General features: G+C 41.1%; 1 protein-coding gene across 1 annotated transcript in view; it reads left to right on the top strand.

Moving 5' to 3' along the window:
- Positions 1-337: 337 nt before the first annotated feature.
- The window catches only part of fam98a (family with sequence similarity 98 member A), a 30,604-nt gene continuing 3,638 nt past the window's right edge, over positions 338-27,303 (top strand). Inside the window, exons 1-7 of the mRNA XM_084375357.1 lie at positions 338-480; positions 1,158-1,306; positions 6,710-6,844; positions 17,145-17,326; positions 17,709-17,789; positions 25,151-25,267; positions 26,434-26,601. Of these exons, the coding sequence (XP_084231483.1) occupies positions 443-480; positions 1,158-1,306; positions 6,710-6,844; positions 17,145-17,326; positions 17,709-17,789; positions 25,151-25,267; positions 26,434-26,601 (870 nt within the window). The 5' untranslated portion in view covers positions 338-442. The remainder of the gene's footprint in view (positions 481-1,157; positions 1,307-6,709; positions 6,845-17,144; positions 17,327-17,708; positions 17,790-25,150; positions 25,268-26,433; positions 26,602-27,303) is intronic.

The raw sequence follows: 27,303 nt of genomic DNA, 5'->3' as shown, positions 1-27,303 counted from the left end.
GTCTCGAGCTAGGTATTCCCTGCCGGGCTTTGCAGGTAACTTCAGCAAGCCAGCTGGCCAATCAGCACCAGCATACACTAGTTTAACCTGACTGGGTGACCTGCCATATCAAGCTGCACATCTCACGTTTTACTGATCTGCCAGCCTAACCAGCTTGCTGATCTGATCTTGCTGTTGCAACAACCTGGCAAACCAATTAAACCATCTACACACAAGCTACGACCAGCATCTAGATTGCAGGTGATGTGTTTTTCAGCAGGGATCGTCTGTAGTCACTTCACATTGTACTCCAGTAGGTGGCAGTAAAGCATCCGTAGACTGGTTTTCCAACCGCCAATATATCCAAAGAAGTAGACATAGTAAAACGTGTATCAGCTGAGCTGGCTGATGTGAAAAGCTTACTTTATATTACGTGATTTTAGGATAACGATATAGCATTGGGATGGAGAATGACATTGTTGTCTCTCTTGAGGATTTAGGGTAAGTTAATAAAACATATCGCTGTATGAAGTTTATGAAGCAGCCCTGCCTGTCTGTCCTCTATGAGCCAGCCCATTACACTGTAACGTTAGCTAGCTTTAGCAAAGCGGCTCACTTGCTGTTGCAGCTAACGTTTGTCTGGTGGTGATGGATGTTTTCATAGCTATTTATGAGCATTATTATAGCTATGTATTTGCAAAGAGGTATTAATAGACCTACCGACTTTTTCATAAAGTGCCACAAGCTGGAAAAGCTTCCCTGTCATCATTCATACCAGGATAGCTCCAACACATTTCTGTCCAGCTATTCATTCTAGTCCTAAAAATACACGGTTTATGTGTATTCAGTATTTATTCGTTAATTTCTTACATGCTGAAATGGCTTGTAAAATTCTTACAAGTATTAGTTGTAGGTCCCGAACTAGTTTATGTTCGAAATGTACGTTTCTGATGACCTTCTTCTAACATGAGCACATTTTTAGACTGTGGTTTGGTTTCACTGGTGAACATCATCGGTACATGGCAACAAGTCCTGAGTCACAAACCAGGCTCTGCTCACTGAAACCCAGCTGTATGGCTTATAGTCAGTGCCATGCTGTACTGGGAAGAGACGAGTTGTGGCTCAGACTGAATATAATCATATGTTGTTTTTAATACGAGCTGTGTGTGTCACTGTAGGTACCAAGGCCCTCTGTTGGAGGAAGGAGCTCTGGACTGTGCTGTGAGCAGAGGAGCAGCTTCACCTGAGTATACTAAGCTCTGTGCCTGGATCGTCTCAGAGCTCAGGCTCTACTGCAAGCTGGAGGAGAATGTCCAGGCCACAAACTGTAAGACATATTTTATAACTACCAACAACATTGCTCCTGATACAGAACCAAGATAATGCAGTGAATAGTGACAGGAGAGTTGCATATTAAATGCTTCTACTATCATTTATTTTTCTTACTAGCTAAAGGTTAATGGCTATGGCAAATAAATAAAAGAAATACACATACTGTTGTTTACCTTTTTGTGGGTAATAAAGTTAGATTACTTAGCATTTAACTGATGGTTTAAGAGGAAAACAAATCTATTTTTAGACATTGCACTGTTATTGCAAATTCAGCAGTGAGGGTTTCTGTTTGACATCTGCAGACAGATGCGTCAAGATATCTGACATATTTGAGTGGTTCCTCAATAAATTGAGTGATTTCTGACAAACTGTAGTATTAAATCACATTTAATGTAATATCAGTGCAGTGGCTGTTCAAAATGTGCCTGTTTGATTGCTTGGCCTCTGCTTTTAATCACTGCAGCTGTACACATGCAGACTACTTCACACTCCACACTGATCGCCGTGGGTTTATTAAAACGTTACGCAGTTCTCAGCTGTTTCAGAAGTCGTGTTAAGTTACTGACTGGTGAAAACCCAATGTTTCCTGGTTTTTCTGCTTCATAATAAAGTTTTTTAAATAACTATATACTGGGGGATTTTTATTTTGAAAGATTTATAGAGAATGTGTTTATCACCAAATTTTCATAACTTTGTTCCGACACTTCTTCAACAACACTGCAGAGTTTTTACAGCCGCCTCTGTGATCACTTCTCAACATAAGCTTGTCATTAAAGACCTACAAGTGGTTAGCACTGTTGTCATGGAAATAAAAATCCCTGCCGTGCTGTGTTGACGTGCGAGTCAAACCAAGTCAGGCCGAGCCATCATGAGTAGGGGTGTGAATCTTTGTGTGTCTCACGATTCGATTCGATTCTGATTCTTAGGGTCACGATTTGATTCAGAATCGATTCTCGATTCAAACGATTCTCGATTCAAAAATTGATACAGTGTATAGTGTGTTAAGGCAAATTATGGCATCAAAACAATACAGTTTGTATAAGATAATGTGATTTTTAAACAAACTGATTCCAATGATGTCATCACACAAAGGCAAACATTAAAAAAAGGTAACAGGTGCATTTTTTAAGTTTATGAATCGATTCAGAATCGTGGCTGATTAGAATCGCGATTCTCATGTGAATCGATTTTTTCCCCTACCCCTAATCATGTGTATGAAAAAAACCCATTACTTTTCACAGTGCAGACAAAGTCTGCTGTGAAGAATGCAGGAAGATGACGTAACGTTGCAAAAACTGGGACTTGTTTCACTATTAAAGTGCAATCTGAGCCTAACAGTTGTATGTATGCCCGGTGTATGTGTGTGTGTATGTATGTTGTGTGTTTCTCACTGAAGTTGAGCCCTGAACCTGTTTGTTTTCCTTTGTTTAACTTTCTTAATATCAGGGTTCATACAGGTGCTGGAACTCCTTGAAAATGCTTAAAATTGAATGTGCTGTTTTCAAGTTTTTTGGAATGTGCTTGGATTTTGGATAAAGTGCCTGAAATTGCTTGAAATTCTAGTTGCATTACTTTCATAATAAATCGCTATCTGACTGAATGTTAGCTTTTTAGATATAGAAATAAAGTAATGCAGAGAGAGCCTAATTGCTTGCCTTTCATATAAAATGAAGATGGCTCTGCTCAAGCCTCACTTGACACTGTGTCTGCCTATGTGACTGAAGTGTGATCTGCAGGTCTGTTTTGATGTGTGACCTCGGCCCTCTGATGGCACAGTTGGGTGAGAGATGACAACATGCCAGGAGGTAGCCTTAAATTGGCGTTGGCTCAAACGGTAACGTTAATTTCTTCTCACAGCTGAAAATGTAAACAAACGTAAACACAGATTGATAACTAGCCAACTTGTGGCTAACTGATTTGGCTATATAGTAATGCCCATTGAAGTGCCTTCTCAGGCATTATCCCGCTTATTGGAGGGTCAGCCTTCGGCTCAGCTGTTAGCCAGAATGCTAACGTTATGCTAGCAAGATTCAAAGTCAATCAATCAATCAACCAATCAAAGTAATAACAATTACATAGTGATTAAGGGTGTCACAAAATCAATCGAAATCAATTCACAATCTCGAACTTCGAATTAAAAAATGGAATCGTCGATGCTGCCACGCCCCCATGTCACGTCCGGTCGGCTTGCCAAGGGGAAAACACACACACGTGTTGAAGTGCTGCGAGTCAACCTCCTCTAACTTAGCTACTAGCTAAGCCAGCAGCTATTAGCTAAAGCCAGTCAAACGATAGCATGGTGTTACACCATTCCTGTTCGGCTCCCGGACCGTGGTCGGGAAGCACAGGGGAGATGATTTCCTCCAGGGCCGAAGTTTGTGTTTACCTTCGGGGTGAACCCCCTTTCACGTGTTAAGCTGGTCGGGAAATAATACCAGGGAGCTTTGCTGTATCTTGAGGAGCCGTCGCCTTTATTCAGCCAAACTGCAGCCTATATTTTACACTTTATTGCTGTCGCTACTACTGCTACTCCTTTCGCTTCTCCTTCCTCTCCCATCCATTCACTGTCCGCACGTAGGCACGCTCCCTCACTCTCGCTCGCCCACTCACACCTTTTTCTGTTTTATTTTTTTGTTTGTTTTGTTGTGAACTTGAATGTCATCTTCTGTGAAGAAGACTGCAGTTACAAAAGAAAAACTAGAAACTAGATGGCAGGTTATTTTGTTTAAGTTTCCAGTTGACTGACGATATGTTATTGTTACATTATGTTGTTAATAAATGTTTTACATTTGACAATGTAGTGTGTGCTAACAAAGGTCAGATATTATATTGCATAAAAGTCTAGTCTAAAAATGGCATAGCAACCTGTGCTTTAAAAAAATAAATGTAAAAATCGAGAATTGAAGCGAATCGAGGATTTGGAGAATCGTGACACCCCTAATAGTGAATAGTGCAAAATATCAATAAGTTCTGAGGGGCAGTGTACTTCTGTCAGCTTGGGTGTTACAGTCGACATTGTGTGGCGTTCAGAGGATGAAGTGCTCGGTGTTGTAATTACATGTTAGCTTGTTAACATATTCCAATGAACAGAGGTTTTTACTATGTCCTTGTTTTTATAGTTACTCATTTTAGATACAGGCAGTGTATTAATTACAGACAATAAGTTTTGTAAGAGTGAAAGTAAAAGACTTTGGGCTGCATGTTTATACAAGAGAGGTGAACAATACAAACATAGCTTTAATCCAGCACTAATCTTAAAATGTAGAAAAAACTGTTTGAAACTTGGAACATGAAACTTCGTTACTACATGTTTTCCTTTAATTTCTTACGGTTCTGTTGAATGCTGTTATGAGACAGAAATGTGGTTGTTTGAAACATAATAACATCTGATTTAATGTGATGAAGTGAAATAATAATTTTGAGTATATACATAAGTGTATAGAAATATGTAATTTACCACACTTGTGGTAAACGCACCTTGTAAATGCTTGAAAAGTGCTTAAATTAAAAACCTTATAATATTGAAAGTTTCATCTGTCCAAATTGCACCAAATTTGAAACTGCACTTCCTTGGGTCCTCAGCAACAAACCTGCTCAGTTTGAAGTAGCTATGTGAACCACAGACAGACGGACAGTTGCTTTATAGTGACACTGTTATAATCCTGGTTATATTCATATATGTCAAAAAAATGTAGCTGAAATAAGTAGGGGAAAAAAAGTTCTAAATCTGAAAACAAAACTGTCACATCCAGGGAATGCCCCCTGACAGTTGATGAGTCAGTTGGAGATTCCACAGTCAGCTGATCCCCAGATTCCACTGGGCTGATCTCGGTCGTTCTAGACAATGCTCATGTTTCCACCGGCTGCACCACGGCACGTTTCAGTAGCATCCCAGAAGCGTCTCTCCATTCTGCACCACAGAGAATACACACCGAGTCTTATTTTGACAGAAGCGGACCGCAGCCGCGTCAACCTGCACAGAACAGATTGAGCCAGACAGGAAGTCGGACAGCGGAATCGATGAGAATAAAACACCCCCCTTGCTGACTCTGGATCTACACTACAACAAAGTTGGAAATATTAACAATAATCACACTTCAAACAGACAAATAACTATTACTTATACAATATAACGATTTAACTACGTAGCCTACACATCCAAGGATGAGCACAAAAATCAAGTAAAAATGACTAAATAAAAGTCAAAAACATCAGGCAGGCATGACATTTGCTTCTGAAACACACCCAGTGGAATATGAAGCTGCGTGGAGGACGGAAGAAAACAGCGCCACACATGCCAGGTAACAGACGTGCCTCGTGGAATCAAGGGCTGAGATTCAAGTCAAGCAGTCTTTCTTTCTTTTCTTTTTTTCAGTCAGAGGTCATTACAATAACAGGACAAAATGTAGAAGCTTACGAAAATGCACAGGGATAACCTATCACTGAGGAATTATAAATATGGAGAACCATAAACAATAAATGTTTTTATATTAGCGGGCATACTTGCGAAAAAATCCAACTGACAACATGTGCTGGTGGTTAACAGATGAGAGAAGCTGCAGTTTGGCGGCACCAAATTCTAATCTGGCCTAGGGGCCCAAAATGTGCAGAGCCGGCCCTGATCTGACAGCGCTGTCAGCAGCCCGACAGGAGAGACGCTCCGTGTTGCACTTGGATTTTACAACTGAACTAAGAGCACTTTAACTTTTTCTGACTGTAGAAATCTGATGTTTTCACATAACAGATGCAAAGAAGGCTGTTAAAACACAAGTCTGAGGCTGCAGGTAAAACACACTCATGTAGGCTGATAATGAAGCTTAGTTTGGCGCTGGACTGAAAAAAGATGAATAGTTGAATCTAATTATTGAACAGCTGAATCCAATTTGACTGACCGTCTTGAGTCAGGTACAGCCCTATCACATCACCTTGAAGGGCAAGACTTCATCCATCATCGCCGTCATGAGTAGCCTGAATACAGAATCAATCAGAGTTGATCATTCTTGAAATTGGTTTAGTTTGTTAATTTACCAACACCAAGCTTGTAGCGTTGACTGTTGAAATAAAATCTGTGTGCTGAGGATTGGTCTTGTGCAGCGGAAAGTAGCATGTCGCAATGATTGAGGATGTACACAGTGTGCACATGGTAGAAATGGTGATTAGCAGATTTTTTGTTCTTCGTTGATAAGTTTTCTTTTGTTTGTTATGATTTCAACACAGATTTGTTGTTCACAATATAGTCTTATCAGAAAAAAAATGTGGTGTGTCCCCTGGGCGTCGGAGATGCAAGATGTGTACCGAGCAACATCACTGTGCCAAGATTGGTACGTAAAATTTAAGCAGATTATTTGTCTGTCTCGTTACCTCATGGTTGGCATGTTTGTTCTTCTACCCCTGCCAGGTCCGAATGAGGCAGAGAGCTTTCAGTTGGAGATGAGCGGTCTACTGTCAGAGCTCGCCTGTCCTTACTCTGTCCTCACCAGTGGAGACATCACCCAGAGGCTCCTCAACAGGACAGACTGTCTGCTGCTCCTCAGTAAGATAACAGCGTTTTTTCAATTTAAAGACCAACTTAACCCTTAGTCTTCTAAGAAACAGAATTGCTTTGATCTCCCCTTGGGGACATTTGAAATTTTCACCCCGTTGTTATTTTTTATTCACACACACAGGCCCCAAATACACACACATGCACACAGAACCCATTGATATGTATTATTGGAGAGATGTCAGAGTGATGTGACTGCCTCATATCACAGTACCACAGCAGTTAGGTGTTCGATGCCTTGCTCAGGGCCCCTCAGATGGAAGAAAAGCCTTGCTGTATTGACCTGTGAGCTGAATTGTTGAAGTCTGTTGCACTTTATATTCAGTGTTGTAACACATCCACCTGTGATAAAGTGTTGCATGCATGTCAAACTTTATTGCAAAATACTTTGTGGCACAGAATGTTGACATTGCATGCAGCCACTACTAGATGGCAGCATGTCTAGCCTGTGCAGTTACTACTTCAGGGCTCTACACACCCACGCAGGTGTTTTCAGTTATTCTGGCCGAGTCACTTTCTGCACAAGTGCAAGCTGGATGAAACTATGCTGAAATTATATGACAAGAAAAAAATGAGAGTAGCAGAAGATTGAGGGAGATATGTAAATCTTCAACAGTCTGTACATGCCCTTAAAAGCCTTGACAAATGGTTTAATCATGTCACAGGAACTTTCAAGATCTTACACTTTTTTTTTAATTAATTATTTTGTGTTTGTTTAGGCTGTAAGGTTGGGGTGGCTTTGCTACTTTATCTTAATAGCTAACTTCACCAATGCTGTCTTTATCAAGCTCGTCTGACTTACCAGATGTAGACTGTGATTGTAAGCCTGCTATTCCTCTCCCCTTCTGCTCTCTGCATGTAAGCGCTTTCAAAATCGCTGTCTATACAGGAAATGACAGCAGTGACTGCCGGGCTTGTCAACTTTTCTTTTATGGGAATTTAGCCATTATTTTTATTTTTTTATACTCTTTTTATTGGTTTTTCATTTTTATAAGCACAAACATTAGAAAAGAAACAAACCAGACAACAAAACATGTAACAAAACACCCCAAACTAACAGTGAGCGATGCGCTATATATTTCTACATATGCATAAAATAAATAAGTAAATAAAAAGACGAGAGGAGACAGGTAAACAAAGAGCACATACATGAAATAAATGAAAAGGCAGACAGACCTCATCTTCCAGGGACAGATGATGAGCTATAACTTCTGTAAAAAGGAATGCAATGATTCCCAGATCCTCCAAAACTTGTCCGTTTTGTGATTAAGGTCATGAGTCAACTTCTCGAGAGGAATAAGAGCAGAAATCTGTGATATCCGCATGTCAACTGTAGGGATCTGGGGAGTTGGCCACCGCAGCAAGATACATTTTTTTGCCAAAAGCAAAAGAATTGTCAACAGAGATTTGGTGTCCGTGTCCGAGAAATTGTCTGGAGCATGGTTAAGTAGACAGAAAGAAGGAGTCAACAAAAACTGTTTACCAGTGACCACCTGGATTACAGAGTGAACCCCGTTCCAAAAAGTCTGGATGCGGTCACATGACCAAAACAAGTGGATAAATGTACCTTTGTGTATTTTACATTTATAACAAAGGTTGGAGGTGTCAGGGAACATTGTCTGTAGGCGAACAGGTGTGTAATAAGTTCGATGAAAAAATGTAAAGTTCTGTTCATGTATAGAGATTGAAGTACATTTAGGGAAAACCCCGCTGCAGATCTTGTCGCAGTTTACAGGATTAAATCACCTCCAGATCACGCTCCCACAACAGCTTCCAGGGTTTCCTCCAGGATTTTTTTAAACCGTGGGGGAGGTCTGCCCGGGTGAAAGAAGGGGGTGACAACGACGACAACATGAATTTTGAAATGTGAAATTATGACTATTTCGAAATGTATGTTTTTCTAAATACATTATTTACTATAGGGTTTTCGGTACATGAATTGAAAATAATAATTAAAAATAGGATCTTGCAGAAAATTATCTGGGCATTACCTAAGCTAACGTTATGTTGTGCTGTTCAGAACATGTTTCTGAAATGTAACGGGTTTCCTCTATCAATAGAAAATTAAGTTTTACAGTTAAAAATTAATTTACAACAAAATAATCTCTCTCTCTACTGTATGACCAAAGACTCGACATGCTTTATTAGACCTAAAGTAATCTCTCTTCAACAAGTGTCAATGGTACAAAACTAAAATAAAAATAAGAATATCTCTGAAATAATGCGTATCCTGTATTAACCAATCAATAACACATTTATCCCAACTCAGGATTTTTTCTGTAGCCTAATCCATCTATAACATTATGGTCGTTTTCACGGGTTTGAACAAAACTGTTTCAAATATAACCTAGCTTAGGTACAGGGCCGTAGCCAGGATGTTTGAAGTACCGAGGTCAACATTCGGCAGACTCCACATGCATCTCACTGGTTCCTTCTCTTGCTCTTTCTCTCTCCTCTCCTCCTGTCTCTGTCCCTTCAACCTCTTCATCTCTCTCCTGTCTCATCCTCTGTTGAACTTTTAAAATGAAAAGTCTAAGTATACTACTGAGTCATGATTACTATAATTCACATTATTACTTATCCATCCAAACATCCAAATAATATTATTGATGGATAATTCATACTGTGACTGAACATGGCCTTAGAATATTCTGATTCATTGCATGTCCTTTCATTTTTCAGCCTAGGCTACATTTACAGTAGGTTACAGTTTAGAATCTCTATTGGCTATCTGTTGCATCTGTAGGCTCGTTCACTACTTTTCTCATTCTCTTAGCTTATTACAATTCTCACCTTTCCTCCTCTTTGCCTGATCATCCTCTGCCTTTCTTGCTGCAACAAATGATAACTTGGATTGATGCAGCCTCTTACCACTACGTTGCATCTTTGCTCCGATTCATTTAATTGCAGTTCTAAAAATAGACCTGCAGTCACGTCGCGACCGTGTTTACTTTCGTTTTTAATGAAATGAAACATGACCTCAGTGTCCTCAATGGTGGCTACGGCCCTGCTTAGGTACCTTTCTTTCACCCCTTTCTCTCCCTCCTCGTCAGACTGTCGTCTCTACTCTCTTCGTCTTTCGCGCGTCGCAGCCAGACAAGCAGGTGGTGACTCCGGTGTTGGTTTTTCAAAATAAGGGTATTTGTAGCGTAGCGTCACATTTCATGAAAAACACCACGTTTTGTGCCAAAATTTCATACAATTTACATTAACATAAACATAAAACAACATGAAAACAAGGTAAAACAAAAACAAAACAAAAAAAACATTATTCTGAAGGTGTGGCGGCTTTTATTTTGCCGTGGCGGTGCGCCACAATCAATTACATGTAGAGGAAACCCTGAGCTTCAAAGGAGTCATAGCCTGAAGAATCAGAATAAAGTGGTGAAGTATAAATCTTGGAAATCAGTCCTTTGGGAGATTTGGCCAGAACTATAGTGTTTTCCAGCTCTGACAGTCTCATGTGGATCCCGCCTGTCCTCAAGAGAGACCCTATAAAGTGACGAATCTGGAGATACTTGCTCAAATGACTTAACAGAGTCGGAGACCAACAGGTCTGTAAAGTTTGACAGGCCCTTAGATGTCCACTCCATCAAACCAATACTCCTAATCTGTGCTGGTAAATCTGGATTCAGAGCCAGGCGAGAACGGAGAGCGATGACAGGGAATATTCAGGTATTTCTTCACATCTCGCCAAACCGGTTGTGTGTTACAAACAATTATGTTGTTCTTGAGATGATTTAACTGATCTATATTATTGATAAAAGGAAGGGAGTTAGAGCCTTCTGGGATAGCAAAATTCATGACATTTCATGTTCAAATCATCAAAACATCCTTAAAAATCACACGTTCTATTAAAAAGCTGACCTTCTTTCAGCACATCCACTGAATGGTGACAAAACTTTGCCATGGGAAAAAAAAAACAATTTCACCACCTTAGATATTTTCCCCTTTTACTGCTTTTACAAATGGAGTCATGGTCGATATAATTAGTTTTTTTTTTTGACAAGAGTTTACAAAAAAAGCTCTTCAGTGTCAACGTGAAAACAGATTTATACAAAGTGATCTCAATTAATTAGAAATATATGATCTAAAATAAGTGATTGCAAAAATATTCACCCCCTTTAAAGTGACTGACCTAATTCAACAGAAGTCAGCAAGTGGCTCTGCTCCTCGGCTGTTCTGTAGTCACACTTGGAGCTGTTTTTTCACCTTAGGTAAGTAAATAACCACATAAAATAACAACGCCATGTTTTCCTGACAACTGTAAATGTATGTCCACTTCATAGTAAGGAGTATTTTTCTGTCAATCGGGGTGTTTAATTATTGAAAATAGTTTTATTTTGAAATTTGATTTATTTTGAAAATCGACCGGATTCTCTTGTTGTTGCTTTGTTTGACTTCCTGCCCGGCTTGACACATTCGGCCGCGGCACATGGAGAAATTAGACCAGATGCCGAAATGATCGCTGACAGCGTGCGCTGGCAGCGGAGCAGGGCACCGCGGCTCTTCCTATGTGAGCGACACCATCAGTTAACATGGGCGCCGAAACGAAAATGGCTCCGCTCCTCGGTGCTTCGCAGCTGATCGCGGCGCTTCCGCGTCCTTTCTGAACCCAGCATAACAGTTGAATTCTTGTGAATTTTTAAGTTTGTAGACTCCTGTGTCTCCTATGAGGTTTGAGTGGACGTTGGCTGAGAAGACCTCACACAAGTATACCCCCCCCCCCCCCCCCCCTTACCTTTTCATTTCAACTCGTAAGCCCTTTTTTTCACACAGACCCCGTATTATCGCCACAATGAAGGCTCGCCTTTACACCGGCTTTCTTTGTTCACACTGAACCAAGCAGCGCCAGCTTATAGCCGCTCCAGTGTGTCATTTCATACAGCACGCCGGCGTTGCAGAACCAAAAGAGGCGTGACGGTACATATCATGACATTGAGATTTGTGTGGTTGTTTCCCCCGGTGTCCACCTGTTAATCTAAACATGTATCCACGGACTGTTTATAATCATATGGATGCTGTTATAATGTGTTGTGATTGAGATCCTGACCCACCATGCATCCTGGAAAGTGACAAAATTAGGTTTTTTGCTCTAAATGACATAATTACATAATCACCATCAGTAAATAGAGATCCCTGTCTGACTCTCACTTGCGGGGAGGGATGCTATTATTGGGGGGAAAGTTCACTTAAGTCTCGATCAGGAGGGCCGACCGTTGCAGTGATTTTTTTCTATATAAGTTTCCAGAGACAGTAACTACAACAACACAATAGTGGAAGGAGACAGAGACATGGTGAGTTAAATTTCTTTGCTCTGAATTGCGTCACATAATCACCGCCATTCAAGTGCAGGAGCCGCCTGGCTCTGCTGCCGGGGACAGACGCTTGTTTTTCGGGGAGAAATGTGACAGAAAGAGTCGGTAGGACAGACAGGATGACAGGTTTTCCCACATATGCATACAGTATTTTTTTCCTCATATAAGTTGCCAAAGACGCAACCAGTTATTACATTACTGATGTTTGGTCCTGCAACGTTGCTTTGTGGGTTGAAGTGTGGGTCATTCTCTTATATTTGATGAGTGAAGGATCTGTTTAGCCGTCAGACTGTGAACACCATCAGACCGACACACACCTTTTTCGTGCTGCTGGCTTTTCCATTCACACAGACGCGTCTCGCCTCTGCTGCGGCTCTGATACTACCTCCGGATCAGAGCTAGAGCGAAACTGTCCCCCCTCTCCGCATCTGAAACTTTCACACAGACGGCGATGCGGAGAATCAGTGCATGATTCACGCACTGAAAGGGCAGTGTAAATGGGGCTAATGTAACCAGTCAAACTGTGTGTTGAGACTGACCTCAAGAGGCTACTTGTATAACTTCACTTGTGTGTAATCTGCACCAAACAAGACACAATTGGTAAGCATCCTGGACTGAACACATTTACATGCTAATATTCCCGTACAGTCATAGTGCCACCTTGTGCCAATAGGAAATGACATGTTTCTGTAACTCTATTGCTCTTCCCAACAGGTTGACCAGATCCACCGTAATTTTGCTTAGAAAAAGGCCATGATGAAGGTGTGCAGTGAACATTGAGACTCATTGGAAAAAGCAGCTGCAAAAGGAAATCATTATGATTGTAGACATATCGTATGCACAATCTTACAAAATTCAGCATACATGGTCCACGGTCATGGCATAGACTTCTAAAGTTTGGTTATGAGGTATTTAAGTTATAAAACCAAATTTCACCTTGCAAACTAAAAGAATTCCCAAAAAATCACACATACATCAAACGGAGCTGAAATTGTGAAATTGTCACTATATTTTCAAAATATGAAAATTGACTCCCATCTACAAGGCTAAATTCAAATGTTACCAGAATTGACACAGACCTTGTCAAGTTGTATTGAGTCATAGGGTGCCCTCCCCGAAGTTCACTTTGGACAGTCTGTCTGTCTGTCTCTGTCTGTTATTCAGAGGGGATAAATTCAGAGAAAAATCTGGGCTATATCAGTATGGTTTCTACCCTGCTTAAATAAAAGAGTGATCATCAATGTATGCAGTTACACCTGTGTTTTACCTGCTACCACAAGTCAAAAGGTTTGGCCTTGGAATATGATAATGAAATAATAATAACAACTTTATTTATAGCGCACCTTTAAAACAGAGTTTACAAAGACAGAGTGAAAGTAGGACACTCAGGGGCCGCGGCCCACACTTTGGGAATCCCTGCTATAGACAATACATACATTTTCTCTGTAATTTAACTACCTCAAACAAGTGTGTTTTGTCCTCTTAAGAAACTACACCATTACATAAATACATGTACAGCATCTTCAACAAACGGCATATTATGTATTATTTCCTAAAGAAACTACACAATTGGAAAATACCTGTTAGACATTTTAAACAAATGGCATATTATGTATTGTCCCCTAAAGAAACTACACAATTGGAAAATACCTGGAAGACACCTTTAAACAGAGAGCATAATGTAAGCATTGTGTAACGAACGAGCTGCGAGCAACATCCTCCCCTTACAGGAAAACAAGGAAGACCAGAGCAATAGATCTCTCCTTCCTTGTCTTAACAACATACTCACTTGTCTGCTCAGCACTGACTTGTTCTACGAAGGGTACTGTATGACCAAGCCGTTCCCTGTCCGTAGCGCTGGACTGTTCCATTTCACCACCTATGATGAGCTCAATGACATTCGAGCCAATAATTGGTGTGTGGGGACAATGACTTCTGTGGTGGGTGCTTCCCCTGAAGCTAGTCTGAAAGTTGTCTCTTCCCACCCTGCATATGGCATGCTCTCCCCATTTGCTGCCACTATGTCAAGAGTGTCCGCAGTATCCAGAATTTCAGCAATGTCTCTTAGTCTTGCGCCGGGTAAGTGCACGTCTTTCCACAGCTCATTCATTATTATCACTTGGGAACCTGAGTCCCACAAAGCTTGAACCCTTTCACCTTGGATGTAACAATCAATTAGGTATTTTTTCCTACCAGTGTAGCCACTTTAGCCTGGTTCTCATTCCTTGAGGTAGTGTTCACAGACAGGCATGAGGGTGGTGCACATTATTCTCAATGCATAATCCAATTATCAACTTGACATGGCTTTGAACAGTAGAGCACCTTTTTGCATGATGTACATTGCTTCAGTCTTGCCCCTTCCCCCTTTTGTCCACAGTGTGCACAATGCTGGGACCTTGTTGTGTCACCGGTGACTCCCTGTCCCGTGCGAGCAACCTTTCCCCGTTTAAAGGAACTGTCTCTGTCCTCTAGCTTGACAACTAGCCAGGAAATGCTCCCTGCTGTCGATCTGTAACAGTGTGTGCAATAATCTTCAGCTCTACGCTGTTGATAGCTGAAACATCTCCTCATACATCCACGGTTTAGTGATGAGAAGCTGCGCTGTGGGGCAAACTTCTGCTGATACTGGGCAGTCTCTCCCCTCTGTCCGGGGCCAGGAGTGAACCAGTACCCCTGCGGTGGGTCCTGCATCTGTTGACCTGGGAACTGCTGAACTTGATGTGCCATCTGGTCCTCCCGCTGGAGGGTGCTGTCTTGGTGTGTATTTGGGCTGTTGCATAGACTATCTAATTTGGGATACTTCAGCTTTGAGATCTTTCAGTAGACCCATTTCAGACCTCATCTCTTTAAGCTGGGAGAGTACCGTAGGGGACATTTTATCCAAATGTTGTTGTTTATCGTTCTTTTCAACAGTAGTGTCGCTGGACCGGGCTGAGTGGATAGTGACAGGTCGTTGTTGTCCTCACAATTTTCTCTTATTTTGCCTATCTGCCTCATACGTTCATGCTGTATTCATCTGCTCCAGTAACAATTCATCAGAGATGTCAGTTTGCTCAAGATATGGCTGGAGGTCGCGCTTGATGTTGTTACTCTGCAAGCCAGTTAACACAGTGTGAAGAAATATATTCTGCACTAACCCTGGGTCATATTTGAGGCCTGACTCGGCTTCCTGCGAGGCTTCTGTGTCAGGTCGAAAGCACGTATCAAGAAGTTCTGTGGGGTTTCTTCGATGCCCTGAACCTCAGATGTCAGCTGCTTATTGAGATCGGTGGCACTCTTTTCTTGGTAGTGAGAACGGAGTATCTGTCCTAATGTGGGTAAGGTCAAGTTATATTTTCCCTCCAAGTAGCTACGAAGCTGCATGCTAGGAGAGATCACTCTTATTACTGCATCTACAATCTCAAGTTCTGGAAACCCTTTACTTAGACCATGCTCAATTTGACGAGCTAAGCTTGAAAAGGTGAGTTGGTCTTTCTGACCGGGGTCTCCGATTTGGCCAGATATTTTGAAATCCTTATGCCATGGGGGAGGTGAAGGACTGTGGAATGTGCTCTGTGTTGACTTCCTGCTGGAAACCATGTTGTTAGTTACTCTGTTCTCTTGCTTATCTTTCTCCCTCTGTTTCTGTGTGGTTATCAACTAAAGCTGCAAGGCCTCTATTTCCTTCAGTATCCTTTCCTCCTCTTGGTCCTGTCTTTTCTGTCCCTCCTTTAACAATTCTTCCTGTGAATCTATCTGTCCTGAAATTTTGTCTTGAAGATGGAGTAGGTCAGACATTCCCTTATCCTCAAGCTCTTCTAGCTCCTCCCTCTGTATGTGGTTAGAAATTAGTGTAATGAGAGCTGCCCGACTCTTGCCAGTGATATGCTCAAACTTTGGTCCTGCGATGAGTAGAAAGTCACACAATTCCACCAGGATATCTCTGGATAGCACACACATCACTAATTACCTCCAGCTGTTATTGTTCCAACTTTGACGAATCCATCCTTGTAGCAGAGTGTGGGTAACGGTGTGGTACCTTTTAACCTTCGCAGAGTATTAGCAGCTCTCCTAGTATGTAGGAATACCTCAGATTGCATGCACTCTGTTCTCAGGCTGTCAGGACCCCACTGTAGCCGGTTCACCACTTACTCCTGGTGTCTGGGTAGTTTAAAAGGGCTGTATGACAGTTGGGGACATCCATCTCTCGTAGAAGCTGACCCACGCCGCATATATCCCAGTGGTGCCTCCAAATGTTACGCCCCTGTAAGGGGGAAAATAGAAAGGAATTAAGTGGACATGATGTTGCTGCGCGCTCTGCCTGCATGTTCCAAGCTAGCAAGCGTGCTACCACCGAACTAACACTTTGATGTTTAGGCTAACTAAATTCACTTGATAAAATAACTTCTGACACAGGTATTTTATCATCAGCATGTTCCTTGTCACATAGACAATATATGCATTAAATTTAACACATTTCAACTATTGTTCTTACCTGTAAGGGGGAAAATAGAAAGGAATGAAGCGGACACGATGTTGCTGGCTTCAAGTCCAAAGTGTAATGAACGAGCCGCGAGCAACATCCTCCCCTTACAGTAAAACACGGAAGACCAGAGGTTTCCCAGCAGAACATTGCATTGTGATGAGATGATCAATGTTATTCACGTCACCTGTCAGTGGTTTTAATGTTGTGGCTGATCGGTGTACATACATACATACATACATACATACATACATACATACACACATGTCAATGGTCTATGACGGGGTTTTCCTGTAAATTTTAGTAAACACAGCTGAATTATTCTTCCTGAATCCCTTAAATAAATTCGGGTTGCCTTTCTCATTAGTTCGTTGTCACAACACAACCTTTTCAGCCAGATTTTGTTTTCAGTTTCTCTAAATGGTCTTATTTAATTTTTTTCAGATAACATTGAAACCTAAGCATCCTCTAACAGCATTTGGAATTCAACCAAATCTTATTTTTATCTCAGCCTTTCTGGTGTCTGAACTGGAGGCATCGAGGATGATCCTGGTGAATAAGCCTGAGAAGAATGCCCTGGAGTCAGGCAGCCCTGTGTTCCAAGAACTGAAGGGGATCTGCATGGCACTGGGCATGTCAAAGCCTCCAGCAAACATCACCATGTTCCAGTTCTTCAGTGGAATTGAAAAGAAGGTCAGTTGGTCTGTTGATACAGAGAGATGGTGTGCACTCACAAGATAAGTTGAATTGAACAAAATTTAGCTTGGGTAAACGCGTATTTCAAGCTGGCCATTCTCGTTCAATTCCTGACAACAGTTGTTGAAACACACCTGATAGAACCACAGTGCATCAGACTGTAATGTGTCCCCTACCATTAAATCTGTGGATTAGTTAAACAGGTGTTGACTAAACATACTGTCGTGTTAGCCACAGTCATAGTGTGAGAAGAAATCTAGTTTTATACATTTCTGCTTTTGTCAGTGTTGTGTAATGTATTGTATCTTCTGTTTGATCAATGTTTTTAACTGTCCATTCATATACTTACATGTATCTGCATGTTGTCCATTTTTCTTAGCTGAAAGAAGCCATGAGCAGAGTCTCACCAAATCACATTGGAGAACCTTTGATGAAGAAAGCCCTTGGACCTGTGCACTTGGTAAATACTCAGAAACAATCTAGAAATACTATATAAATAGGGAACACTCACTAGATAAGTGGGCGGCTGTGGCTCAGGAGGTGGAGTGGGTCATCCACTAATCTGAGGGTCAGTGGTTCGACTGCCAGCTCCAGCGGCATGTGAAAGTGTCCCTGGGCAAAACACCAAATCTGTGTTTTGCCTAGATTGGGTGTGTACAACAATAACTTGACAACTGCCGCTGTATGATTGACATTGGCCCTTTGCAGTTTACTGAGTTTAGAGCAAGGTGGATGTGGGTGCATGACATGATCCATAGGAGACATTAATACAGTGAATATTATCTCCGAGGTCAGGAAAAAGAAAAATAGCCACGATGAGGTCACCAGTGCCTTTCTGAAAAGAAAAAAAGCCACTGGGCGCTGTGCCTTTTCTCTGGGTGGCTGCCTGATGCACTAAACAATGTGAAGCCAGATAAAAATACCTGAAGTAGGACAAATGGGGAAATGATTATGATAAGACAACTGTCCTGTATGAACTTCCCTAAGTGCTGAATTCATTGTATGACCACAATTCTATTAAATGTGGACACTTTAAACCATAACATGCCATAAAACGTAGTTTAGTATTGTATGTGTATCTCCTCCAAAGGTTCAATATGAAAGGGTACAAGTTTTATTTTGACATTGTTCTCCAGCTTTCTCTAACATTGTCCCTCTGCAGCAACGGGTCAAGATTCCGCAGCTTACACTGAGGTTGTGATAATCAGACCTTGACCTGCAACTTGCGTCACAACACACCTCAGTATATCCCTAAAATTTGATAATGATTGGTTAAAGTGGCTGTAGCTTATAACAACAAACTGAAGTTGCCCAGAAATTTTTTTTTTTAAATCACATGTGCATCCTTCAGAACTAAATTTTTTAGCACATCCACTGAACTATGAAAAAACTTTGTCGTGCACTGACTTATGGTCAATTCAGAACTGCTCAATTCTCAATTTTTCAAAACGTAGAAAATTGATAACGTCTGTAGCCCTATTTGCACTGTCCTTGCAGTGCGGGAATCATGCGGCGATGCCCCGCCTTGCTGTCTGTGTGAAAGTTACAGATGCAGAGAGGGGGGACAGGTTCACTGCTCTGATCCGCCTCCGGAGGTAGTATCAGAGCCTCAGCAGAGGCGAGCCAGCGTCTGTGTGAATGGAAAAGCTGGCAGCCGAGAACAGGTGTGTTTGTCTGATGGTGTTCACAGTCTGACGGCTAAACAGATCCTTCACTCATCAAATAAAAGAGAAATATCCCACACTTCAACCCATAAAGCAACATTACAGGACCAAACAACAGTAATGTGGTAACTGGTAGTATCTTTGGCAACTTACAGTCCCCTCCAAAACTATTGGAACAGCGAGGCCAGTTCCTTTATTTTTGCTGTACACTGAAAGCATTTTGGTTTGACACCAAAAGATGAATATGAGACAAGAGCTCAATATGTCAGCATCCATTTCCAGGTATTTACATCTACTATCTGTTAAAAATCTTAGAAGATAACACCTGTTTGAACCCAACCATTTTTCAAGTGAGCAAAAGTATTGGAACATGTGACTGACAGGTGTTTTTTGCTGCCCAGGTGTGTCCTATTACACTGATTATTCAAACAATAAATAGTACTGAATGTCTACTCTCAGTTTCAGCTTTGGGTTTTGCCTTTGCAGACTGCATTTATAGTTAAAAAGGTGTAACCAACATGAAGACCAGGGAGCTGTCTATGGGAGAAAAGCAAGCTGAGAGAAGATGGAAACTCAATCAGAGCTATTGCACAAACATTGGCCATAGCCAGTACAACCATTTAGAATGTCCTGAAGAAGAAAGAAACCACTGGTGTACTCAGCAGCAGATGTTGAACTGGTAGAAAACGTCAGCAGTTGATAACACAACATTGTGAGAGCTGTAAAGAAAAACCCTAAAAGAACTGTCAGTGACATCATCAACAACCTCCAGAGGGCAGGAGTGAAGGTATCACAATCCACCATCCACAGAAGACTTCAGGAACAAAAGTACAGAGGCCACACCAGAAGATGCAAACCACTCATTAGCAATAAGAATAGGAAGGCCAGATTGGAATCTGCCAAAAAGTACAGAGGCAAAGTTCATAAGTTCTGGGACAAAGTTTTATGGACTGATGAGACAAAGATGAACACACAAGCTCATCTGTAAAACAAGGTGGAGGTAATATCATGGCTTGGGCCTGCATGGCTTCTTCTGGGATGCGCTCATTGATCTTCACTGATGATGTAACACATGATGGCAGCAGCAAAATAAACTCAGAAGGCTACAGAAACATTTTGTCTGCCAATTTAAAGAGAGATAGAACCAAACTGATCAGGAGATCCTTCACAATGCAGCAAGACAACGACCCAGAACACACTACCAAAACATCCAAGGAGTTCATCAGGGGAAAGAAATGGAAGGTTTTAGACTGGCCAAGTCAATCTCCAGACTTAAAACCTACTGAGCATGCATTTTACCTGCTAAAGAGGAGACTGAAGGGAGAAACCCCCCAAAACAAACAACAACTGAAAGAGGCTGCGGTGAAAGCCTGGAAAAGCTTCACAAAAGAAGAATGCAAAGGTTTGGTGATGTCAGTGGGTCGCAGGCTTGGTGCAGTTATTGCAAGCAAATGATTTGCAGCTAAATATTAAGTGTTATTCACTCTAATGTATTTTTAGTTTATCTGTTCCTGTACTTTTGCTCACCTAAAAATATGGTGTTCTTTTGCAAATGATGCTATCTTCTAAGTTTTTTCAGATCTAGATGTTAATACCTGGAAATGGATGCTGACATACTGAGCTCTTGTCTCATATTCATCTTTTGGTGTCAAACCAAAATGCTTTCAGTGTACAGCAAAAATAAAGGAACTGGCCTCGCTGTTCCAATAGTTTTGGAGGGGACTGTATATGAGGAAAGAAATACAGCATCCATACGTGGGAAAACCTCTGTCATCCTGTGTGTCCAACCGACTCTACGTCACATTTCTGCCTGAAAAACGGCGTCTGTCCCCGGCAGCAGAGCCAGGTGGCTCCTGCAGTGGAGTGGCAGCAATTATCTGACGTCTTTGTCTCCTTCCATTATTGTGTTGTTGTTGTTGTAGTTACTGTCTCTGGAAACTTGTATTGAAAAAAATCACAGCGATGTTCAGCCCTCCTGATCAGGACTTCAGTGAACTTTCCCCCAGAAAACAGCATCCCCCCCCCCACAAGTGAGAGTCAGACAGGACTCTATTTACTGATGGTGATTGTGTAATTATGTCATTTAGAGCAAAAAATGTAACTTTGTCACTTTACACGATGGTGGGTCAGGATCTCAATCACAACACATTATAACAGCATATGATTATAAACAGTCGGCTTGTACATGTTTAGATTAATAGGTGGACACCGGGGGAAACGCGTTGAAAAAAACACAGATCTCAATGTCATGATGTGTACCGTCACAGTGCTTTTGGATCCGCAGCTTGGTTCAGTGTGAACAAACAAAGGCAGTGTAGAGGCGAGCCTTCATTGCAACGCTATTGAGCAATCTGTCTGAAGAGGGCTTTAGATTACTATTGTAATGATGAAAATATAGTAACAGTTGCTGGAATCTGGTGCACCTTTTTGTTTCTGTGGTAGCAATGTCCGTTGATCAATGTAAATGGTTTGCCTCATCACAGAGTCTACTTATAAAGAATGGAATATACTTAAATCATACAAAAGCAATATAACAGTGTAATACACTGAAATACACTACTGATAAATGTAATTTGTTAATCACTTGCGATTAATAAAGCACTCGTAAATAGAGCACCACCTCCGTTGTTTTATCTCTTTGACTAATCCGGAAGAAATTAATCAAAGTTGACTGGACAATTCTAATCAATTTCAGATCAATTTATTCAATCTCATAACTGAAGCAGTGACTTCTACACAGTTAACATTGGTTCTCCACATTAAACAAACCTGCACAGACAACGACATACGGTTAAATATATTTATAGGCTAAATAATTCTGAGTAAATAAATTAAATGGAAATTAAACAAATGATAACAGATAACAGAAAGATGCTGAGTCTGTAATGACTAAAGTATTGAGTTTATGAGTGAAATAAGTGTGGATGGTGAAATTACGGGTTGGGTGAAAGCATTTAAAAATTACGAGAATAATTTAACGCTAACGGAGCCCTGACCAAATTTCTCTTAAGCTCATCTGAATCAAAGCCAAAGACACCAACTCATATTTCATATGTGCGAATCCAGCAGGATGAGGGATGGTTAGCCTACTTTATTTGAAGAGCTGTGGGGTCAGCAGGCTGCGGATTTTGTCTCCCGCGGGTGTTTTGTAGCTCAACTGCAGGTTGACAGTCTCGGTCCAATAGCCAGCGGGATGGCACAGCTTGTCCGGTACCCAGCAGGTGACGACCTCGGTCCGATAGCCGGCGGGATGGCACAACTCATCCGGTACCCAGCGGGTGACACAGGTTGCCCGGTACCCAGTGGGTGACGGTCTCGATCCAATGCCCAGCGGGATGGCACCGCTCGTGAGCATTGGGGGCCGAGCCACCTTGGCTTGGCAAAGAGTCTTTCTTTCATTGGAAACCGCTTGCACGGTTCCTGAAACAGCCAGTTGCTGTAACGTCGGGATGATGATCTTAATGAAGATGATGGTCTTCTTCTGTCGCTTTGAGTGGTGGTTCTTCTTCGCTAAAATAACTGAAGGATGCTCCTGTGGCCGACGAATAATCCCTAGTTACTTGGTACGAGAGAATTAAAGTTCACTTCCTCTGAGTCAGGTTATACTTAACTGTATAAAACAAATTAAAACAGAACTTCGTTCTGGTAGAAACTTAACAAAAGTTGAAGTACTTAAAAGAAATTAATTAATACAACGAAAAATATAAAAGTGATAACAACTTAAAGGAATAGTTCACTCTAGAACGAAATTCAGTCATTATCGACTCACCCTCATGCGGATGAGAAGTCCTGTGTAGTTTCTTATACCTCAAAGTGCAGCTGGAGACCTACGGGGGTACCATCCTGCAGCAATAATCCATATAACGGGCGTAAATGGCGTCCAAGACGAAAAGGTCCATAAAACTACACAAAAACTTTGTAATATTCCTCCATACTGCTCGTCCACTGCAATCCAAGTGTCCTGAAGTGGCGACATCCAGAGTTTACTCGAAACACATCATTTAGTACATTTTTATAGCCTAAACAGTCACTATACTATATCTGCCTGGAGGCACGCTCCCACGTGCACGCAAGTCTCCCTCACAGCTGTTTGCACTACGGAAGCCGCAGCAGACAAGATCAAGGGATAAGGGAGGCAAGAGTGTAATTTTCTGAGCTGTCAGCCAAGAATTAGGTAAAAGGAAGGGGAGTGAATTCACTCTGGAAGTGTGTGTGTGTGTGTGTGTGTGTGTGTGTGTGTGTGTGTGTGTGTGTGTGTGTGTGTGTGTGTGTGTGTGTGTGTGTGTGTGTGTGTGTGTGTGTGTGTGTGTGTGTGTGTGTGTGTGTGTGTGTGTGTGTGTGTGTGTGTGTGTGTGTGCGCGTTAATTAGATAGGAGAGAACAAAATGTTAGCAGTTTTTAGTGTCATTTACAAATGCAAACACATTCAATTATAACATATCATTGTAAAAGGGAAGTCCTCTGGTCCTCTGATGTTTGGAGACTGTGGATTCAATTGTGATCAACTGAATCTCGCTTGACCCTTCAAGGAAAGGTGTGACTGTCTCTGATTGAGGAAAAACGGTGTTGAATTCAGTTTTAGAATCACCAAAGGGGGTCTCTGAAGATCGGTGCAGATACCAGGGAGGGTATCTGGGAAGCGTCTATTTGACGGCTTTATTACAAAAGAAAATAAAGTTCTTGGAGGTAGATGGAGGCAGGGGATGCAGAATGCAGAGAACAAGGCCTCAGTCAATAGAAGAGACGACCCTACAACAGTAAAGATAATCACTGACAAATGTTTCTTTCTACACCTGCAAAGCCGAGCACACATGCCATTTTAGTTAAAGTATGTGAATTAAAATGGAGCATTTGTAAATATGCTAATGTCTGTTAGCAAATTAACGGGAATTCCCATTACATGTTAGCATTGAGCTAAGAGGCTCAGAGCTAGTAATATAGCGTTATGTAAAATCAAGTCAGGAATTGTTAAATAATCATGATACTTAAGTAAATTGATTTTTATGCCACCATTACAAAGATCTCAAAAGCTCTGAAAATTTCAAAATTTTGCAGAACAAGCAGCAAGTTTGGGTGAATTCAGGGGATTTTGTAGGATTGATCCATTCATAAAGGATAATATGGGCATGGACATTTCTATGAGAAGGTTTTCAAGAAGCTGTACTCCTATAACCATAACTTTTTTTTCAGATCACATAAGTAAGCTAGAAGCAATGAATGAATATGAATAATAATAAAGGATGGAACAAGCAGCAGAATCAGGTGAATGCAGGTTTTGTTTTTTTAGATAGAAGCATGATGTCAAGTACACTATAGGAAATTTCTATGGGTATTTTTTGGCTGCAACACTTACAGGGTGAACACAGTGGGCGCTTATGTACTGTGTGGCGGCTGCGTTACCGAGGGGCTGCCGCTCACTCGCGTGTTTGTGTTCACACAGGCAGCGGCTCCTTCCTGCCCTATCTGTTAACATTGAGTTTGCCTTTGATAATTATAAATTATGTTTTAACAACAGCGATTTTCCTTTACCTCGCTGAAAGATGGAGAAAGCAGGAGGGAGAAAGAGAGTGAGCGAGGGAGAGAAAGAAAAAGGGAAAAAACTGCCCTTCCCCTGTTGTGTGTGTTCTTTTCATATCTGTGACATATTCTAAAAATACAGACATTTAAACTCTAGTGAAACACTGGCATGATGTCAAAATGATTGTATACAGGTCGTTTTCAGGTCGATTTTTGCTGAGTGTGTATTGTGGTAAAAATAGGTGAGACTCCGAATCTCTAGACGAAGTAACGCTTCAGTCTTGCTTGACACGTGTGTGAGAAGCATGACTCCTGCATCCAGTGGGGCCACTCTAACATGGATGCTGAAATAAAAAGTGAGAGGCCACGCAGCAGTGCTGCACACGCATCCATTGTGTCCATCCTGTAAGACTGAAGGCTTCAGCTCAGATCTCAATAATCTGCTCTCGACCTCTGATTTGTGTCATGAGACAATGTATGTGTAACCTTAGGGTTACATCTTCTCTGAACCTAGCGATGCCCAGGGTCTGCAAACATACATATGCAAAGTGTGAAGGACAGTATCAAGACAAAAAAAAATGAATGCTCTAATTCTTCTTCTTTTTTCTCTTCCATGATTTATCATCTCCTTTTTTTCCTAGGAAAAAATTGAGGCTATAAACCAAGCACTTACAAATGAGTATGAAGTGAGAAGAAAGATGTTGTTGAAACGTCTCGATGTGACAGTGCAGTCTTTCGGTTGGTCTGAAAGAGCAAAGGTATGTGAAAACTTGGAGTCTTCAAAAATTTGAAAGGGGCTCAATGCACTGATGCGAATAACACATTTTAGTCAAGATTTGAATCTGGTCTTCTCATTGTTTGACAGCAGAGAGAAAGTTGTGTTAGGTATATTCAGGTGTGGGGGAGCCATACCCCATCAGGGAAGCTCCTGGATTCAATGTCGTCTCTAAATTTGTCATGTTGCATGTTATTTCTGTTTAAAAAATGCTTATTTGAATTTTTACACAGTTTAACACAATAAAGGGCAGAATCCTCAGTATTGTGGAGCAGACAAGTGCACCCTCTAATGCATCATTGATAATAATAGACACAAAATGGTTGTCGGTACATGTTAACAGAGCCTGCTGTCACTGTCTGCTCTGGAACTTAAATTGGAATTTTGATGAAGGCTGAAACTAATGATTATGATGTCATTATGCATGGATCCTTAATTAAATGTTTGTTCTTTAAACAAAACTGTAAAACTGTGTGTAATAACAGTTTTCTACATCTTAAGGCAACATCCTCAAATAGCTTGTTCTGTCTGACCAACATTCCAAAATCTAAAAATTCTTGGTTTACTTTTATGTAAGAAATGAAGAATGAGAAAATCCTCACATTAGAAGCTGGAGGTGTCAAAAACAATGGAATGAATGCTTGACAAACAACTTCAAAGATTAACAGATTACAAAATAGGAGGGGACCATTTTCTGTCAGTCAACTGAACTTGATCACATTCTGACCTGAGTGCAGTCACACCAAGACCTCTGACTCTGATATAATGTTCCTCTCAGGCCTGTTGGTATCTAATAACAGTTGGGCTTTTTAAATGCATATGTCAATCATAAGCAGTGGGGCAATAGCATGTCATTAAAGTATTGTGTGTGGGCCTGCAATAGGAGTTAGAGATCGACCTTTTACAAACTATTGTTATCGGCTGAACTGGGCTAGTTGCCGATGGCTGCGCAGCCTCAACCAACCACGCAAGGGAGTACATCACCATTTTGCATGGAGGATACGCTGAGGCAGTCATAATCATTTGAGGGCCACTTCTGCTGAAAATATCTAAATCCTTTTAATCTGACTGTATATACAATGAATGACTGCTTAAACTTAATGGTTTTCTGAAAATGAATAAGACTTCCTTTTGTTTATCTTAATACAGACTCATGTTGAAAAGTTGGCCAAAATTTACCAGCCACTACGTTCTGCCCTCATCACCAAAAGTAAAATCTCTGTTGCCCACCTTCTTGCTTCTCGACAAGACTTCTCCAAGATCCTACGTACAAGCAGTGGCAAGATAAGGGAGAAGACTGCATGTGCCATTAATAAGGTGGGTTCAACAGTGTAATCACAACATTTATTCTGTTTCATTTTATCTATTCACCTGTTCAATTTTTCGAAATATGCATTTCCATTACTTACTATTTGTAAGTACAGTGACACAAAAACTTGGACACAGAGCCATGTGTGATCATAGATCATAGAATGTCTGGAGCTATAGAATATTTTTCCTTTTGTCTAAAAATCCCATGAAAACACAGAAATGAGCAAAAAAGTGTTAGTCTTTTTAGCAACACTTGAAAATAACACACAAAGTGGTGAACCTCGTCCCATCCTGGCTTGTGGTCAGCTGAGCCTTTGGAGAATGTACCTTTCATACCCAATCATGATACTATCAGCTGTTACCAATGAACCTGCTTACCTGTGTGTAGTGGAGTGTGTGTGCAGTGTTTCAAACAGGTGTTTTCTGGAGAATTCCACAACTTTCCCAGTCTTGTTATTGCTTTTGTCCCAACTTGTTTTATGTGTTGCTGACATCAAATTCAGAATAAGCATATATTTACAAAAATCAATGAAGTTGATGAGGGAAAACATTGAATATACTGTCTTTGTACTGTTTTTAATTGAATATATGCCAAAAGTTATTAGCAGATTATCATGTTCTGTTAAACGTTTACTCAGTGTTGCAACATTTTTGGAATCAGAGTTGTACTAAAATAGCTTATCATTGTAGTTTTTTGCATATATTACT

The sequence above is a fragment of the Pagrus pagrus genome (assembly GCF_965226575.1).
Source record: "Pagrus pagrus genome assembly, chromosome: 15".
NCBI lineage: Eukaryota > Metazoa > Chordata > Actinopteri > Spariformes > Sparidae > Pagrus > Pagrus pagrus.
This window is presented reverse-complemented; position numbering and strand designations above follow the sequence as displayed.